General features: G+C 42.4%; 4 protein-coding genes and 1 long non-coding RNA gene across 5 annotated transcripts; 3 read left to right on the top strand and 2 right to left on the bottom strand.

Moving 5' to 3' along the window:
• The first annotated feature begins 287 nt into the window (after positions 1-287).
• LOC119028643 (interferon-induced protein with tetratricopeptide repeats 5-like) lies at positions 288-4,050 on the top strand. Its single transcript, XM_037114860.1, has 2 exons — positions 288-411; positions 2,148-4,050. The coding sequence occupies exons 1-2, from the start codon at positions 407-409 to the stop codon at positions 3,448-3,450; spliced, it is 1,308 nt and encodes a 435-aa protein (XP_036970755.1). The 5' UTR covers positions 288-406; the 3' UTR covers positions 3,451-4,050.
• A 593-nt stretch (positions 4,051-4,643) lies between these two features.
• LOC119028641 (interferon-induced protein with tetratricopeptide repeats 2-like) lies at positions 4,644-8,217 on the top strand. Its single transcript, XM_037114857.1, has 2 exons — positions 4,644-5,311; positions 5,863-8,217. The coding sequence occupies exons 1-2, from the start codon at positions 5,304-5,306 to the stop codon at positions 7,175-7,177; spliced, it is 1,323 nt and encodes a 440-aa protein (XP_036970752.1). The 5' UTR covers positions 4,644-5,303; the 3' UTR covers positions 7,178-8,217.
• Positions 8,218-8,642: 425 nt separating this feature from the next.
• Positions 8,643-13,807, bottom strand: LOC119028647. The gene is made up of 2 exons (XR_005077774.1): positions 13,748-13,807; positions 8,643-9,377 (listed from the first exon to the last, which is right to left on the bottom strand). It is a non-coding gene; the product is annotated as an uncharacterized LOC119028647 (long non-coding RNA).
• Positions 9,920-12,918, top strand: LOC119028642 (interferon-induced protein with tetratricopeptide repeats 1-like). Its single transcript, XM_037114858.1, has 2 exons — positions 9,920-10,518; positions 11,434-12,918. The coding sequence occupies exons 1-2, from the start codon at positions 10,514-10,516 to the stop codon at positions 12,746-12,748; spliced, it is 1,320 nt and encodes a 439-aa protein (XP_036970753.1). The 5' UTR covers positions 9,920-10,513; the 3' UTR covers positions 12,749-12,918.
• A 597-nt stretch (positions 13,808-14,404) lies between the features above and the next one.
• On the bottom strand, positions 14,405-18,839 carry prpf38a (pre-mRNA processing factor 38A). The gene is made up of 10 exons (XM_037114861.1): positions 18,618-18,839; positions 17,551-17,710; positions 16,962-17,083; positions 16,419-16,504; positions 16,204-16,314; positions 15,871-15,977; positions 15,695-15,721; positions 15,511-15,602; positions 15,279-15,327; positions 14,405-14,770 (listed from the first exon to the last, which is right to left on the bottom strand). The coding sequence occupies exons 1-10, from the start codon at positions 18,745-18,747 to the stop codon at positions 14,725-14,727; spliced, it is 930 nt and encodes a 309-aa protein (XP_036970756.1). The 5' UTR covers positions 18,748-18,839; the 3' UTR covers positions 14,405-14,724.
• Positions 18,840-19,059: the final 220 nt, after the last annotated feature.

Here is a 19,059-nt window from a genome sequence, read left to right as displayed (position 1 = left end):
CCGAGATCACAAACTGATCTGAGGAGACGTTACAGACGAGCTGTTCAGTGGACTTTATATCATCAGGACGGAGGAGAGGATGACTGGATTTACTTTTCCTTTAAAGTACTGATATCACATTGACAATACTCTAAATGTAGGTCACATATTGTCTGATTATGTGTAAACACATAAAAGTTTCAGTTCCTTGTGCCATGCTGTGTTGTAAGATGACAAATAAATGAACTTTGGACCTTTTAATGCCCCGCCTGCAGAAATCTGCTCCAATCAGGAGCCTTTAAAGCTGCAGCGCAACAGCATCACATCATTTTACAGCCAAGCAGAAGTTGGACGTCACTGAAACTGTGAAGCAGAAGCAGCATCCAGAGTTTGATCAGAAAGCTACTGTCCAGGAAACAGCTGAACGATGAGGTGAGTTTCATTTCACAATAGGAGAAAACAGTCAGTATAATTATGACATATTTAATGTTCTAGAGACAAAAACATTAACATTATGGATCCAATAAATCAGTGATGATGTTTTCATTTCCTTACTGACTCTCTCTTTTCTGTGCTGAGGTTCTGTGGTTTTTGTTCTCATTGTGTTATTAATTAACATGACTCGTGTGCCAGGGAAACAATAAATCGTTCTACACAGTGGATCTTTCGAAACAAGCAGGCGGTGGCACGCTGTGATTAACACTTAAGCAGGAACACTTAAGTTGTCATCAAATTATGACAGCTTGACTACAATGCCTTGGATACGGGATATTTAAATGTGGAACTGAAATTCTCACAATATCTACAGAGCACTTTGAACTTGAATCGATAGCCACATTAGCAAATGGCTCAAAGTGGCAGTTAATAACCTAAAAGATTCTGGTTGATCAGATGGTTAATACATTGGACTGATAAATCAATTCTCATCACACTGCAACTGTTTGAAAGTACAAATCGAAACCTACTCCTGTAGTAGACTTTGGCTAAAGGGTTCAAGATGTGAATCTCCAATTTTAGCAAATTATGCTGAAATTAATGTTGCATATTGATGAATGATTACCAACAGAACACCTCCTCACACGGGGCACCATAATGTTGTCCTAGCATTACACAAGGCACAATTAAAAATACATTAAGAGGGAGTTTTAGTTTAAATTTTGTGATCAATGATAATTAAAGATTATCAGGGACAATTAATAATTATGTTTAATAATAGGATCCAGTTCACGTCAGATCACCTCGGGGCACCTCCCTTGATGAAGGGAAAACAATGTACTAAACTCTTTATAACTCTGATCAATAATTAACTTAATAACTAAAACCACATTTACATAACAGCTGTAATGGTTGAAGGTGATTTTGGAGTTCTTGACAGTGAAGAGGTCGGAAACATTCACTGTTGTACGATATTAAATAGACAGCAAGAAGGTTCAAAGTTCTATATTCAACACAAAAATGAAAACACAGTCTACCCAACAGCTATCTATGCCCAGTTCAACGTTACCAGTCTTTGATGAAAAGGTGCTGGTGGTCGCATGGTGGTCCAATGTTGAATGCTGTTCTTGCTGTGCAAGGTCTGATGAAAGTCAGCAGAGGAAACAGTTCGCTCTAACTAGCTTTGTGTTGCTCAGATTGTGAAGTTAGATGGCAAACTTTGTGTCGCAGCTGCTGGTGCTAACTGGTCTGGAATACTGGCAGGACTTTGAGTCGCTGCAGTGAGGAGAAGTTCTCAGCTGTTAGACCAGAAGACGAGATCTTGAGGGCAGGCAGCCTGGTGGGGGGAGGTGGAGAGGAGAGGAAGAGAGGAAGAACAAGGAAGGTGCAGTTCTGACTATCTGATCAGTGGGGGGTCTGTCACCCTGATCAATAGTAGCACAAAGCTGAACTTTGGATCAAGCTGTGAAGAATGATGAATTCTGAGACACTCAGTTCAGTTCAGAGTCCATTTTGAAATCCATAATGAATGACTTCATCTGTGGGTCCCAACACATATGAACATGTTGAGATATCAACCTGTAATCTGAGACACATGTTCAGCTGTTCATGTCCTGAGATAAATGTCTCCTTTCAATGTTTGTATCCAGTTTCTATTCTTCCTCCACAGCAGCAGCATCACTTCAGTCTGTTGTTGAAGCTGACTGATCATCTGTATTTTTGTTCTCCATCAGTCAAACATCACTGGAGTCCAAACTGGAGGCCCTGCAGTGCCACTTCACCTGGGATCTGGACCCCAGCAGGTCCAGACTCTTCCGTCTCAGGTACCAGCTGGAGGACATCGGCACCGAGGAGGGAAACAGCTGGCTGGGTCACATTTACAACCTGCGGGGGTACGTTCAATACAAGCTGGGGTTCAGCAAAGATGCCCAGAGTTTGTTCAACAAGGCTGCAGAGGCCTTCTGCCAGACAAGAAGAGCAGACGCAGACGAGGGTCCCTGGTTAGTGGTGAACTACGGGAACCTGGCTTGGCTGCACCACCACCTGGGAGAACAAGCAGAGAGTCAGGCTTACCTGTCAAAGGTCGACGCCCTGATGAATAAATACCCATCTCCATCCCAGGACGAGCTCCATCCAGAGATCTACGCTGAGAAAGCCTGGACCCTGATGAAGTTCAGCACAGACAAGAAGCAGCTGGCAGCAGATTACTTCCAGAGAGCCATCAGGATGCAGCCGGACATGGTGGAGTGGAAAACCAGCCACGTCTTAGTGCTGTATAATATCTCAAAGTCAGTGTACACAGGACTGGATGCTGACATGTTGGAGAAAATGAGAATTGCAAAGGAAGAAGATCCAGAGAACTTGTACCTCGCTGTTCACTACCTTGAGCAGAACGCTAAAACGATGAAGAGAGAAAGAGTTGAAGATGAAGCTGGAGAGTTAGCTCAGAAGATTCTGAAGAATCCAGTCAGCAGCTACAGCGGTTTGAAACCTTTGCTGTGGGTTTATTTTAAATATGTTTCCGTTGATGAGGCCATTGATCTGGCAGAGGAGGCTCTGAGACGTCATCCAGATGTGCGTTATCTGAAGAGCTGTGTTGCTCTCTGCTACAAATGGATCATTACTTCCAGAGGCAGTTTCCCAAATCAAAGCATGATAGACAGAGCGATCAGCCTCCATGAGGAGCTGATTCCTCTTTACCCTCAGTCTTCTCTGGTGAAGAAAATAGACCTCGCAAGCATATACGCAAAGTCAAATCACAGCCAGGCTAAAGCTGAGCAGATTTACCAGGAGCTGTTAGAGAGCGATCTGGATCCTGAAGAGAAACAGATGGTTTACAACAGGTTCGCACACTATTTAAATATTGATCGAAGGGATCGTCAAGGGTCAATACAGTATCACATGAAGGCAGCAGAGATACCGTACAAATCGCGCTTTCGTGAGAACAGCATCAGAGTTCTGGGAAAGATTAAAGATGCATTTAGGAAACGGGCGGAAGGCTTAGAGGAGTTTCTGCAGAACCTGCAGGAGCCATGATGCAGTCGCTGTAACCCCAGAAAATCTGGTGATGCTGTGAAAGTCTGCTTCCACTGCATCTTCATAGACGACCGCATTAATATGGAGGAACATCTTATCCAGAATTTAAATTAATACAGAAAAAGAAAAGGTGAAAACAAAAAATGCCAATTACAGCAGCAATAACTTACTCAAAACACGTTCTGTCCAATCAACAAGTTAGAAAGTTGTCAGATTAAAGCAAAGTTAACGGGAGACAACAGCTGACTGAAACCCTCTCAACAGTTTAATGAAGCAGCTGAATCAGACAACAACACTGCAATGGTCCTTTAATCAACAGCCACATGTTCAACTGTCAGTAATGAAATTCAAATTACATGATTAATTAAATCCTTGACAGTGTTTACTGTACTCCTGTGCTGTATTTTAAGTCTATATAAGAAGATTACACCTTTTATGTAACATTTGTTCTGCTGATGTAGAGTTTTGATGATGTAACAGTTATTTGATGTGTCACTGAACAATGATGCCAGATGTAACTGATTGTATTCATAGAAAGTTTGTTAAGATGTCTCAGTTGTACAAATGACTAATAAATATAATAAACATACCTTAAGAATCTTCTTTGTTGTTGTTTGTTTTGGTGGCTGCAGTACTGGACGCTGGTCGCTGATGAGGTTTAATCAAACTGAAATATTAAAACCTCAGCAATACATTTGGAAATATGAGAGACATAAATTACTTATTATTTAATTTTTTCTTTTGTGTTTTCCAAAGAGTCCCGATGAGGCTTTATTTAATTTGTCTGAAATCTTTTTTCTGATTCTCCCCTGTTACTTTCTTGTCTCTCTGAATGTTGATGAATGAAATGTTCTGCAGAGGAGGTGATGTTTTAAAGTTTTATTCATGTCATGTTTCCTCATGTTCGCCCGACTTCACACCCGCGTCTCTGACTTTCTACCGGAAGTTACAGCCGACCTAAATGAAACGCAGCGTAACTCTGAATAAAATCTGGACATTGTGGAAATCTACATGGAGTCGGCAGCAGTTGGAGGTCAGCTGCTGCCCAGAACGTCACGCTGCACTGGAGGCCGCAGGACCATCAGTAAATTATTACTAATGTTTATTTGATTTACACAAAAACAGTGTTTCTTCTGACTGACTTCATGAAATTAGTGGACAGTATTATCAAAAAATAATACTCAACTCATTTTATGTAGCACACTAATTTTAATTTCTTAGATAAGATAATGACTTAATGTCATGTGACCCAGTGGCTCCAAACCAGACAAAAGACACATCTCTTTTTTATTACATTTTACTGCTTCTTCTATTTTATATGAATATTTATGATTATTATTCAGCAGTTTTGACTTTAAGATGACAGACATACTGTGAATCTTCCAGTATTCAGTGGTATGAGTCATGTTTCTGTGCAGTCAGGAGGAATCTGGCAGATCTGTGGCTGCAGGTCTTCAGTTTTCATTCCGAGGAAACGAAACTCAGGGCGGACTTCCTCGCCGCCTTGTTCGCGCGAACCAGTTCGCACAGCTCAAAATTCAGAATTTCTTTCTCTTATTTTCTCCTCTCTTATTGATTTTCTCTGAATGTTCATGATGAGAGCTGCTCGTATCTCTGAATGTTCATGATGAGAGCTCCTACAGCTGTTTGAAACTTCGCCGCACGTCCGAGGCGAATTCGCGTCAGTTCGCGGTCCTCGCACTCTTAGAAACGGCCCCGCCTGTTAAATTCGCCTGTGGTTGTTCGACAGTAGCTCGTCACTTACAGTAAAGAGGAAGTTGGACATCACTCAGATCGTGTCAGCGAACCCCAAAGCAACATTCAGAGAGCTTCTGTGTGGAGGAAACAGCTGAATGATGAGGTGAGTGACTGCTGCTGCTTTCACATCACTATGATGCATTTCATGTTTTAGTTTTGGGTCACTGACAACATATTCATTCCTCCTTTTCCCTTCTTATTCTGTCAACTGTGACCCTGGTGGTGTTAAATGTATCCAGGATGGTTGGTTTGAATTAAATGTGGTTTTAAGTGTCTTATATCTTCCTCCTTTGTTCATATTTCTTTAACCAGTCACTTCCTCTCTCCCTCCTTCATGTCTTCATTCTCCCCTTCTCTGCTTCTTTCAGTGTCGGTGTACTTTACGCTCTTTATCTTCTAACTGACCATGCAATGCTCCTTACTGCATTTTCAGCTTTCCTTCCTTGTTTCCTTATTTCCTTCTATCCAGGCTCCTTACTCAGTTCTTCCTTGCACCCTTCCCTACCATGCTCCTTCCTTCCTTCCTGACCATTCAGTGCTCCTCACATCATGTATATATTCCTTTCTCCACATGAACAGAGTTTCTCCACATGCAGCATCACTTCAGTCTGTTGTTGAAGCTGACTGATCATCTGTATTTTTGTTCTCCATCAGTCAAACATCACTGGAGTCCAAACTGGAGGCCCTGCAGTGCCACTTCACCTGGGATCTGGACCCCAGCAGGTCCAGACTCTTCTTTGTCAGGTACCAGCTGGAGGACATCGGCACCGAGGAGGGAAACAGCTGGCTGGGTCACGTTTACAACCTGCGGGGGTACGTTCAATACAAGCTGGGGTTCAGCAAAGATGCCCAGAGTTTGTTCAACAAGGCTGCAGAGGCCTTCTGCCAGACAAGAAGAGCAGACGCAGACGAGGGTCCCTGGTTAGTGGTGAACTACGGGAACCTGGCTTGGCTGCACCACCACCTGGGAGAACAAGCAGAGAGTCAGGCTTACCTGTCAAAGGTCGACGCCCTGATGAATAAATACCCATCTCCATCCCAGGACGAGCTCCATCCAGAGATCTACGCTGAGAAAGCCTGGACCCTGATGATGTTCAGCACAGACAAGAAGCAGCTGGCTGCAGATTACTTCCAGAGAGCCATCAGGATGCAGCCGGACATGGTGGAGTGGAAAACCAGCCACATCTTAGTGTTAGCGAAAGCTGCTGGGAAAACCAACACAGGACTGGATGCTGACATGTTGGAGAAAATGAGAATCGCAAAGGAAGAAGATCCAGAGAACTTGTACCTCGCTGCTTACTACCTTCAGCAGAACGCTAAAATGATGCAGAGAGAAAAAGTTAAAGATGAAGCTGGAGAGTTAGCTGAAAAGATTCTGAGGAATCCAGTCAGCAGCTACAGCGGTTTGAGAATACTGCTGTTGGTTTACATTCGCCACGTATCTTTTGATGAGGCCATTCGGGTGGCAGAGGAGGCTCTGAAACATCATCCAGATGTGCGTTATCTGAAGAGATGTGTTGCACGCTGCTACAGATCAAAGATTTTTTTCGGAGAGGACGGTCGCCGAGACCAAAGCATGATAGACAGAGCGATCAGCCTCCATGAGGAGGTGGTTTCTCTTTACCCTCAGTCTTGTCTTTTGAGGAAAATAGACCTCGCAAACTTATACGCAAAGTCAAATCACGGCCAGGCTGAAGCTGAGCAGATTTACCAGGAGCTGTTAGAGAGCGATCTGGATCCTGCAGACAAACAGCTGGTTTACAACAGGTTCGCAAACTATCTGTTCTTTGATCAACACGATCGTCACGGGTCAATAAAATATCACATGAGAGCAGCAGAGATACCGATACAATCCTTCTTTCGTCAGAACAGCATCACAAATCTGGAGAAGTTTAGAGACAGAAACTGGCGCCAGGTGAGTAGAGAAGTAGAGGAGTTTCTGAAACACCTGCCAGAGCCAGAAGTTTAGGTGATGCATCACCTAAAGAAATCTGTAATTATGATGAAATAGAAAATTTGGAAAACTTGAGCAAAATAAATCTAAAATAGAAGTGAGAAACTGATCACAGCGTGATAGAATTCAAGGTTTGACTTCTGTCAATGTGAATAATTGCAGCAGATTTTGTTCAACAAGTTTTTATCCAAATATTAAGTAAAGACGTGTAATTTCAATTTTACTTCCTGATGTCCTGATAAATAGTTGTAGAAACAATAAGGTATGTAGCTCCCTGCTGATTTGTTGTAGATGTATTTCAGTTGGTTCAGTGTTTCGATGTGGGCCTATAAATGTGGTGCTGCTGTTAATATTTGTGTGGTTAATGTGGTGAATGATTACAAACGGACCGGGCGTCAGGACGGGAAAAGGTTATGAGGACACTGCTGGATCACTTTGCTGTGGTTCAGGTGTGAGTATCCTGACCTGCAGGTTCAACCTGGTTTCTACAAACACTACATCAACCCAGGGTGTTAATATCTGACTGTTTGACTGAATGACTGATCTATTGTTAAATCCTTGTTTTTCATGCTGATGTTTATATTGAATAAGATCTTTAGTTACAGTTAAAGTTAACTGCATGGGAAAATTAATGCTCAGTAACACTATAGTTGCAATTAATAAACGAACCTCCTCTCTGCAGTTCAGCCAGAGTCATTTTCAATGTGTGTTAATTATTGTAAAACATCACAAATTATACGTTTTAGCAGTTCTCACCGGTCTGATACATAAACAGGGTATTTATGAAACTCATGAAACAGAGTTGATTGAGAGGCTACATGTGACATAACATTGGACTGTGTTTAAGCATCATGATATTTCAGTATGAAACTTGCTTTGCTGTAATCTTGCGTATTGATGAATGAAACTCTCTCATTGATCATGTTAAGATGTGTCTTATAACCTGAATATTATCACCAGATGCAGCTGATTGTATTCATAGAAAGTTTGTTAATCTGTGCGACTGCAAAAAATATGAACGCTAAAAAATAAACATTATGTACACTAAGAAATCTTGTTTTGTTTGCTGCCAACGTTAAACTTTATTTTAAATGTCTGAGATTTCAGAATCATTTTCTAATGAGTTTCTTTGAAATAGTTTAATTCAATAACGTTTATACAGGAACATATTTCCTTGGAAGAAAAACTGATTTAAAACAAAGTGGTTCAACATCTAAAATTGAAATAACTTGCGAAATAAACCAGAAACCAGACGAAAGGTGGTTCAAACAATGAGTCTGTGCCACAGAGGTGAGTCAGTCAGGTTACTGATTGTCAGAGATCGTCCAGCACTCCCTCCCAGTTCTGCCTCTGAAAGTCCTCAGTTCCTCGGTACAGTCCGAGGTTTGTAGTTCTCTTCTCTTCCCATGGAGACCAGGAATGCTCCCTAAGATCCACTGACCCACCAAACAAGCCCCACTTTTCCCCGAGGTAACGCTGGCTGAAGAAGCTTTTTTCATATAAAACCAGGCTTTCTTTTAATTCCTGCGCATCTCACTCATCCTGGACAAACACAGTAACATCATCCACAAATGCTGAAAGGACACCAGGAGGTCTCTGAGCTCTGGCAGAGTGAGACTCCTCAGCCTGCTCCTCAGTCTGCAGAGAAGAAGCTCAATGGCAACAGTGTGAAGCTGTCCTGAAGCAAGGCATCCCTGCCTGATCTCTCCTAACTGGCTCAGGGCAGCTCAACCCTCCTGCCGCCATCACTGCACAACAAGCACCCCTATACAACTGCTTCATCCAGGACAGGAACCCCTTCACAACACCAGAAGCCTGCGGTGTGGAACCTGAGATTCAGATGGCTGTAGAAACGTGATTAACCAGGTGAGAAGGCTGAAATACATCCTGCAGGCAGCTGTGGGCGACCAGGACAGATACTGGTCAGCCCTCATTTTAAACCAGTACAGACTAAAATTCAGCTTTCAGTGCATCCAGTATGTTTTTAAGATCTGTTCGTAGGGGTTCCATCTCCTCACAAACAACGAGGCCCTTGCACAGGTTAGGGGCCTTCACAGATCCTCCACAGTCTGGGCAGGGAGGGGCCCCGTCGTTTTCACTGACCCAGAGGAGGATGGTCTGGAGGTGGATGACTGGTCCTGTCAGGGAGGTGAACAGGTACTGCGGCATCTCAGGCTCTGTGGCGCCCCCTGCTGGTCTGCCTCATCGACTGCAGCTGATAAGAAAGACACCAATTATTCCTCCTGTAGACAAAAACAAGGAGCTGCTGATCAGCCACCGAAGAGGAATCCAGATCGTCTACAGGACTTTTCTGTATGCTCGTCACAATAAACCAAGTGTTACTGAAGTATAACTTTAGGTATATAGAAAGAACGATCTTATTTCTAGTTTCACTCAGGTTCAGTAAAAACAAGCGGCATGCTGGGAACTCAAGGTCCAAAGCTACAAGGTCACACAGGCTGCAGGCAGATAACAGGAGGGCTGAAGGCGTCGACGTCAGGCAGGATGTTCTCACCCTAATGACGCCTTTTACAGAACGATAACGCAGGAAGGAGTGTCTGGATCTGGAGTGACACCCAGAGTTGGCGTGTGATGAGGTGAGCTGAGCGAAACCACCTGATGAACTTCAGGAGCTGGCTGGTGATGTGGCAGAGACGACGCCCGAGTTTCCATTCGTAGGAAACGAAATTCAAGGCAATTAAGAACGAACTGAGGATTTGTTGTGTTTCTTTACTCACACACAGCAGGGCAACAGGGTCACTGCACATCATGACGCCTCCTAAACATCATCAAATAAAATGGAATTAGACGGCTTAATAACTGCTGCCGTGAAAACTGCTTTCACATCACATTCTGCGTGGCAATGCCTTCAGTTTAAAGAAAACATGTGAATTCAGTCGTTGCCTCTTCCTGTCCAAACTGATGGAACAGCAGGAAGTTCCTGAAGTAGCTGGTGGAGAAAACAACCCAGCACACATCAGATGTGTCCACACAGCTGCCAAGCTCCAGAACTGTTCTGTGGACTTCGACGCTTCATCTGACTTAAGGATGACTGAGTTTCCCTTTACAACACTCTGACTGTTGGCCACATACTGTCTGATTATGTGTAAACACGTATAAGTTTCAGTTCCTTGTGCAGCCCTGGGTTGTAAAAATGACAAATAAATGAACTTTGGACCTTTTAATGCCCCGCCTGCTGAAATCTGCTCCACTCTGGAGCCTTTAAAGCTGCAGCGCGACGGCATCACATCATTTTACAGCCAAGCAGAAGTTGGACGTCACTGAAACTGTGAAGCAGAAGCAGCATCCAGAGTTTGATCAGAGAGCTACTGCCCAGGAAACAGCTGAACGATGAGGTGAGTTTCATTTCACAATAGGAGAAAATAGTCAGTATAATTATGACATATTTAATGTTCCAGAGGCAGAAACATTAACATTATGGATCCAATAAATCAGTGATGTTTTCATTTCCTTACTCTTTCTTTTCTGTGCTGAGGTTCCGTTGTTTTTGTTCTCATTGTGTAATTAGTTAACGTGACTCTTAAAAAAACATTAACAATAATCTGTGTTTTTTTATTGTTTATACCCAATATTATATCATTCTGCAGACATCATTCCTGTTTTCACAAAGTGTCTCTTGTTGACCTTAAGTTCATAGTTAACATGTTGCTGTTATATTATCTTCATTGTCACATGCTAAAGTAACTAAATGCTACATGCCGTTACTTTCTGTTCTGTGAGGTGACGTTACATTAGATTGTGTGACATCATGTGAAGTTACGTTAAGTTAGGTGAAGTTTTGTACCGTGTTTCATTGTTACGTGACATGATGTTACATTTTGTATGTTGTGTTACGTACATGACGTCACGTTATGCTTTATTGCAGGGTGCGATGTTAAATGTTACGTGACGTTGCGTCACGTGATGTTACATGATATAATTTCTGAGACTGAACACAATTATATTCTTCAAAGTAAATTTTGATCTTTCCTAAACCTGACTGCGCCCATTAGACAACGTTAATAACAGTCCAAAAGTCATAATATGTGAACTGCAATCATCTTCTAATCAAAGGGGGTTTTTCAAACTGTAACGTATGAACATGTTGAGATATCAACCTGTAATCTGAGACACATGTTCAGTTGTTCATGTCCTGAGATAAATGTCTCCTTTCAATGTTTGTATCCAGTTTCTATTCTTCCTCCACACGCAGCAACACTTCAGTCTGTTGTTGAAGCTGACTGATCATCTGTATTTTTGTTCTCCATCAGTCAAACATCACTGGAGTCCAAACTGGAGGCCCTGCAGTGCCACTTCACCTGGGATCTGGACCCCAGCAGGTCCAGACTCTTCCGTCTCAGGTACCAGCTGGAGGACATCGGCACCGAGGAGGGAAACAGCTGGCTGGGTCACATTTACAACCTGCGGGGGTACGTTCAATACAAGCTGGGGTTCAGCAAAGATGCCCAGAGTTTGTTCAACAAGGCTGCAGAGGCCTTCTGCCAGACAAGAAGAGCAGACGCAGACGAGGGTCCCTGGTTAGTGGTGAACTACGGGAACCTGGCTTGGCTGCACCACCACCTGGGAGAACAAGCAGAGAGTCAGGCTTACCTGTCAAAGGTCGACGCCCTGATGAATAAATACCCATCTCCATCCCAGGACGAGCTCCATCCAGAGATCTACGCTGAGAAAGCCTGGACCCTGATGAAGTTCAGCACAGACAAGAAGCAGCTGGCAGCAGATTACTTCCAGAGAGCCATCAGGATGCAGCCGGACATGGTGGAGTGGAAAACCAGCCATGTCTTAGCGTTAGCGAAAGCTGCTGGGAAAACCAACACAGGACTGGATGCTGACATGTTGGAGAAAATGAGAATCGCAAAGGAAGAAGATCCAGAGAACTTGTACCTCGCTGTTTACTACCTTCAACACAATGCTAAAACGATGGAGAAAGAAAAAGTTAAAGATGAAGCTGGAGAGTTAGCTGAAAAGATTCTGAGGAATCCAGTCAGCAGCTACAGTGGTTTGAAAGCATTGCTATGGGTTTACATTCGCCACGGATCTGTTGATGAGGCCATTGATTTGGCAGAAGAGGCTCTGAAACATCATCCAGATGTGCGTTATCTGAAGAGATGTGTTGCTCTCTGCTACAGAATGAAGATTTATTCTGAAGAGGACGGTCACCGAGACCAAAGCATGATAGTCAAAGCGATCAGTCTGCAAGAGGAGGTGGTTTCTCTTTACCCTCGATCTTCTATTATGAGGAAAATAGACCTTGCAAACATATGCGCAAAGTCAAATCTCAGCCTGGATAAAGCTGAGCAGATTTACCAGGAGCTGCTATGGAGTGATCTGGATCCTGCAGACAAACAGCTGGTTTACAACAGATATGCTAACCATGTATACTTTGCACTGAAGAATAGCCGCAGGTCAGCACAATACCACATGAGGGCAGCAGAGATACCGATACAATCCTTCTTTCGTCAGAACAGCATCACAATTCTGGAGAAGTTTAGAGACAGAAAGTGGCACAAGATGAGTAGAGAAGTAGAGGAGTTTCTAGAAAACCTGCCAGAGCCACAAATGTAGGTGTTGCATCACCTAAAGAAATCTGTAAACAGAGAGTTTGATAACAAACAGAGTTTGGAAAGATATGTGGCAGAGCAGATCGACTTCCCCCTGCTATGTATCCTCTGACAGAGATCCCACTGAATTTCCTACAAAATGTTTTCATTGTTTGTTCTTATGATTGAAGTTGACAATAAAAGTTGTAATCAAAGAAGTTCATCTGATTTTCAGCTTCTTTTTTCAGCGAGAGCTCGTGCCAACTTGACGGCACTCAGATTTGGGTGATCAGAGAACGTGAGGGTCAGAAATGGATTGAAGCTAAACGTTGTTTTTTTCCTTTCACTCCACAAAAGGTGGTCAGCCGACAGCGATGAGAAGGAAGTTAATGGTACAGACACACCTTGTGAATAAACTCGGTCCTGTTAGAGACCAAGGAAGCTAGCTTGTTAGCTCTGAGCACCTTTAAACGTTGAATTAAACTAAAGGATGCATCGCAGGGCCACTCGGGCAAAATGATGATTCGCATGATATCCTTTAGCATCACCCTGGTTCCTCAGAAAATAATCTGTTTGTCAAACAAGTTTATGATTCTTACAGGTTTTGCACATGAAGACAATCGTCACAGATAAAACACCACTTTGTGATTTCTGAAGCTTAAATGAAGGCGAGCTTCCACTTCACTGTCGGGGAGGACGATCAGCAGAAAACATTCTCAGGTGTGAATCCTGACAGATACCAGAGGTGCTGCTGAGCTGCAGGTATACAGAGGAACTCTGAACACCAGACTGACAATTAAACTGTCCAACCAAAGATATGTAATGTCAGGGTGGCACCAGCACCAGTACTTTGGTCTGTGAGGAAACAGGCAGAACAACATGCAGTTATAACTGAACACGTGTTTTAGTTATTAAGGTAATAACGATGTCGGTCCAGCTGTTTAAAGCAGAACCTCGTGTTTCTCACACCAAAGACAAAACAGCAGCTTTCTATAAAGTTAACTTTTGCAAAGTATCTACTTACTATGGTCCAGCAGCACCACCAGAACCAGCAGCACCAGCAGAACCACCAGCAGGCTCTGAGGCTCCACAGACAGACAGGTGTGTGAGGTGCAGGTTGATTGGCAGTGGACCAAACCACTGTGAGACACATGGGGGGGAACCAAACTTTAGAAACTTAAAAACATATTCTGTATCTTTGATACAATGTTTTCATTGATTATAGTAAATACTTCTGAATAATGTTTTCAGTGATGAGTTGAAGTTAGTTTTAAGTTGATACTGGACAGACGTTGACTCTGGAGACACCCAGCAGCGTCTCTTCATGGTCTCACCCAGTGTTGGCAGCAGGACGGGCAGCTGCCTCCCAGAACCTCCTGCTGTGCTGGAGGCGGACCTGTGGACCATCAATAAATGACCCTATAAAACAATGTTTCTTCATGCTGACTGGGTGATAGTACTGATCTGTCTCAAGTCGTAAATACAGAAGAGAGAACATAATTTACATCAGACATAATAAACAGATCACCAGCCTCTCAAGTTTTCTGTAACAACTGCATCCTCTCACCCAAAACACAAAATGCAGCATGAAAACTTCACAACACAGCTGGAATATTTCATCATGTGCATTTTATTTCACAAAGTTCTCTGTTAATGAAATCAGGAGCATCAGTCACCAGGATTCAATCAAACCTCCTCGAACACACGACTTCTGAAGCAGGTTTTTATTTCTCTGTCAAACGTCAGCTTGGACTGAAACTCGTTCTTAACACACAGAAACACATTCCTACATTTACACAGATCCAGAATCAGGGTCAGTTATCTGAACCACAGAATGAGGCTGAGTGAGGAATTTCTGTACAAACACACAGGTCAGTGGTCCAACATCTCAAACTGAAAATACTTCAAAATTACATTAAAAAAAAAACCTCAAACTTGGTTCAAGATGAAGCGGTGAGATCTCCGACAGTTCAGAGGGTAAAAAAATAAAATAAGTAAAAATCACTCGTTTCCTCGTCGACTCTTCTTGTGACTCTTCTTTGAACTCCTGTGATGTGAAACAGAGAGAGTGATGTTGAACAGAGATAAATCAACACGGTCACATCTCGTTACTGATGATGATACTGATGACCACAGTGACATTTGAAAACAAGAATACAAAGACTTTCAGACATTATTGTAAAATAGTGAATCAGGCTGAGCTCCTTTAACTTTGACACCGCTTCATCTGCTGTGGAAGATCATGTGATGTGATCGAGAGCTCCAGAACAGCTACTGACTACTGAGACTGATTTAGATGCTTGTTTCAACTATGAAACTTCACCTGACTTTCTGTCAGAACAACAAAAAAGACACTCCTTGCATGTGCAGAACTTAGAAACATGTTTAAAGATTTCTTCAATATCAAAATGATCCAGTGACAGTTGTGTGTACATACATGAGCACACTGGAAATACGAAGTGCTGACAGCTAATTCAGCAGTTTTATTGGAGTTTGTTTGTTGTTTTTTTCAGCCTCACATGTTACTGATACTGATGTAAGCAGGATTCACTCACCTCTCTGGAGACTTGGAGTGGCTGCGATGTCTGTGGCTTCTGTGGTGACCTGATGAGGACAAAACAAATCATCAGACATGGCGAGGACTTTTTTCTCTCTCTTTCACCGCTTCTGCTCAAAGCTGCTTTTACTGTGCTGCCCTTCTGGTCAAGCATCAGATTTCTCAGATTTATTAGGATTGTATCTCTTTTCAGTCATGAATCTGGGAGTAGACTCTTTCTGTTTCTTTACCTGGGGATTTGGAACGGTGGCGTCTGTCTCTGGACCGGCTGCGATGGCGACGGGGGCTCTTGCTGCGATGGCGGTCTCTCCGAGGTGACGGGCTGAGTACAGAAGACAATTGGTGAGCCTGAGCTGCAAATATTATACCTGAAGATGGTTTCACTTCAATGATTTTAACCAAAAGCAAACATACCTCCGCCTCTTTGGAGATCTGCTCCTCCTGAGAAAACACATAAACACAAAGAGGATTTAATTTACAGCTCATGATTTATAATCTCACAAAGAGAGCCATGTAATTTTGTCTTCGTATATCCGAGAAAAAAACATTCTCAGCCTCTCGGTACAGTGAAGGAGAATTAAAGCACAAACCTTCTGGGTGAGCGACTGCGTCTGTAACGAGGTGACGGGGAGCGTCGAGGTCTGTCGTTGTCACGGTAACTGCGTCTGTGTGGCTCGGGGGTCTGGAGTCTCTCCGGCTGCAGGTGAGAAAAACATTTCAAAACCTGTGACCACAACGCTGATGAGGATTCTTCAAGTCTGACATATTTAAAACATTTATGTATTCCAATGACATATATGACAACAAACGGTGAGACTGAGCCGGACAAGCAGACGTGTGTGTGACCACATCTGCCATTTTTCTGGATTAATGTTGCCTTCACTCACTCAAGATGCTCCACGAGATTAAATAAAGATTTTCACCTTCTCTTCTTCCTCATCTTCTTCTTCACTGCTCTCCACCTCATCCAGATCTTCCTCCAGAGCGCTGATCCGGGGGTCCAACATCTCAGCCTCCTCCAGGACATGTCTCTTCTGTAACACACACACACACACACACACACACACACACACACACAAGCATTAGTGGTGACACACTTGAGTCAAGCTGTGTGCGTGTAGACACGATGGAAACGTACCTGAAGTCGAGGCAGAATGATGTCACACATCCTCTCTGAATGAAGAAGCTCATCGATGAACTCGTCCACGTGCATCAACTCAAACTCTGACACGAGAGAGAAAAGAGATGAAGAGGAGCAAATGGTGAAATCAGTGTAAACAGTGTGTTCAAACAGCTGATCAATGTTGGCAGGTAAGACTTTAGCACTTTAGACACAGAAGCAGACAGGCTGGTACAGACATGCTGCCACAAACTGTCACTTTTTACAAGGAGATAAACAACTTCAGCTGAAACATTTAATGCTGAATTTACAACAAGGACACAATGAGTCAGAATCTGTCAGAGACACAGTTTCATAATGTTATAAAGTTTGTTTTAACTTGACAACTCTTAAAATCACTACATTTGTTCAAGAAGTCTGGTGATGTTGAGGTTATTAGTTGGACAGCTGGATCAATTCAAACAGACGGTGTGTTCACCAACATCCACGAGTTAGCTCAATAACATTTGAGTTGCCAGGTAGAGCAGATTAATCATCAGAGGACTGACTTTCAGAACTCACCTCCATTTCTGTTCTGACTCTTGATTTTTCTGTAGTCGTTGTACAGCGGCTCCAGGTATTTGTAGCAGTCCACTGCAGTACCAGTTAACCTCATGTACATCGCTCCAAGCAAACGCACATATCTGATAAAAGAGACAGAGAGCATAGATCAGAGATCCACAATGAGTCCAACATGAATACACCAATAGAATTTTAGCTTGGCAGGCAGATAAAGTGTTTCTGATGTCCGTGAACACTTTTTATACCACTGTGGTACGAAAATCAACACTTATCATACACTGCACATTTGCTTATTTACATGGTGTTGAATTCTAGTGTTATACAAATGTTTATACAAATATAAACAGCATATTTCAAGAGTTGCTTCTGTCAGGACACAGCAGTTTGTGACCTTGTGAAAAAGTACTTTGTTTCAATACATTGTAACTGATAATAACAATGATCATTCTGTAATAATACGTTGTATAGGATCTATAATCACCACAAATGTGATACAGTATTGCATTTTCCTATGTTGTGTTTGTTTGCTTGGTTGACGAAGAGAACGGCACCAGAGTTCAGTATAATCTCTCAACGGATAGAAACTCACTTGAAATCCTCATTTTTGATGAACTCTACGATGATGTCCTTTTCAGGTTGAATCTGAAGCATCTTCAGAGTGAGGCAGAGGAACGGAGTGGGCTTGATGTTTCCACCATAAACTCCACCAACATACTTCAACTCCATAGCTTTGTCCACAACCAGCTCAGCTGTGGAGGACAAAACATGCACACACTGGATTTACATTAGGGAACAGAAAGCTGAAGGATCACAAGTATGGTTGTTTCCTGTGGTTTAAAGATTTCCCTTCGATGCAACTGGAAAATTGATCCAGAAAAAAAGACACGACTGTCAAAGTGTTTCTTCTTCTCTGATAAAAAACAAACAGTAATCCACCACCACGTGCAGCAAATAGAATCATCACTGCAAACAAGTATGTAAAGAATTAACAGAGGACAGAAATTTTAATTTTTATAATCACGTGACAATTATAAAAGAGTATTTTGTCTGCTTTTATTTTTCTTAGCACTGATTAAACTCTCAACAGAAAACTAATCGTAAAGCTTCTGATGGTTCCAGTTTATCTCATGTTAAGAGCTGCTGCCTTTTACAGTGTTATGTTAAGTACAAAAATGTATCTTTAGAGATTAGACTATTGAACAAACAATAACAATAATGAGAAATCACTTTAGGCTACGGAGAATTAATATTATCTTTATTTACTAATAATTAATCTCAGTTAACTAATCGGGGGGAAAAAAACTATCAAGGGTTTAACTGATGATGAAATAATCGTAATTTGCAGCCCTTGATTGTCTCACTCTGTTGAGAAGTTAGTTCCTCTGAGGGTATTTAGCTTTTGATTAGCAAAACAAACAGTGTAAATAGCTAGCTAACTTTGGCCTGTATAACATTATCTGCTTTTCTTGTCATTTAATAAATATGTGGCACCGTCAAAATGAACTGAAGCAACATACATGATCCCATACATATTAGAAACAGATTAGTTTAAACCAGGTATTCGGTGATTTAGCTTCTATTCGAGAACGGAGAGGCGTTCATTAGCATTAGCCGACAGGAAGCTAACGTTAGCTCACTAGCTAACATGCTACTGACCGGTCAGACCGAAGCACTCCTCCTTCCAGTATTTAGACTCGTAGATTCGAGTCCGGGTGATTTTCTCCACCAGGTACTGCGGGTTGGTCCCGTGTATACTGTTTGCATCTTTAACGGTTCTGTTCGCCATCGGAAAAGAAAAATGAGTTAGCTACGTTACTAGCATGGACACTAAAGCAGGAGCACCGTGAGCTACAAGCGGAAGTTAAGAGATCACTTCCGGTTCGTTTTCTTCAGAATAACAGCGTCTTCTCAGTCTGTCTGCATGGGGCCCTGAAGGATCTCTTGAAATATTTTTCTTTTCAATCACAGATTTTCACAAATGGAAAAAACATAGGGAAGTTAGAAAAAAAACTCCCACCAGATCACAAGTCACAAACATGGGAAAGAATTTAGAGACACAGATTATTGTTCTCTGGTAAGAACTCTGACAAAGTTTTAC

Source organism: Acanthopagrus latus, chromosome 11 (genome assembly GCF_904848185.1).
Source record: "Acanthopagrus latus isolate v.2019 chromosome 11, fAcaLat1.1, whole genome shotgun sequence".
In the NCBI taxonomy this organism is placed as follows: domain Eukaryota; kingdom Metazoa; phylum Chordata; class Actinopteri; order Spariformes; family Sparidae; genus Acanthopagrus; species Acanthopagrus latus.
This window is presented reverse-complemented; position numbering and strand designations above follow the sequence as displayed.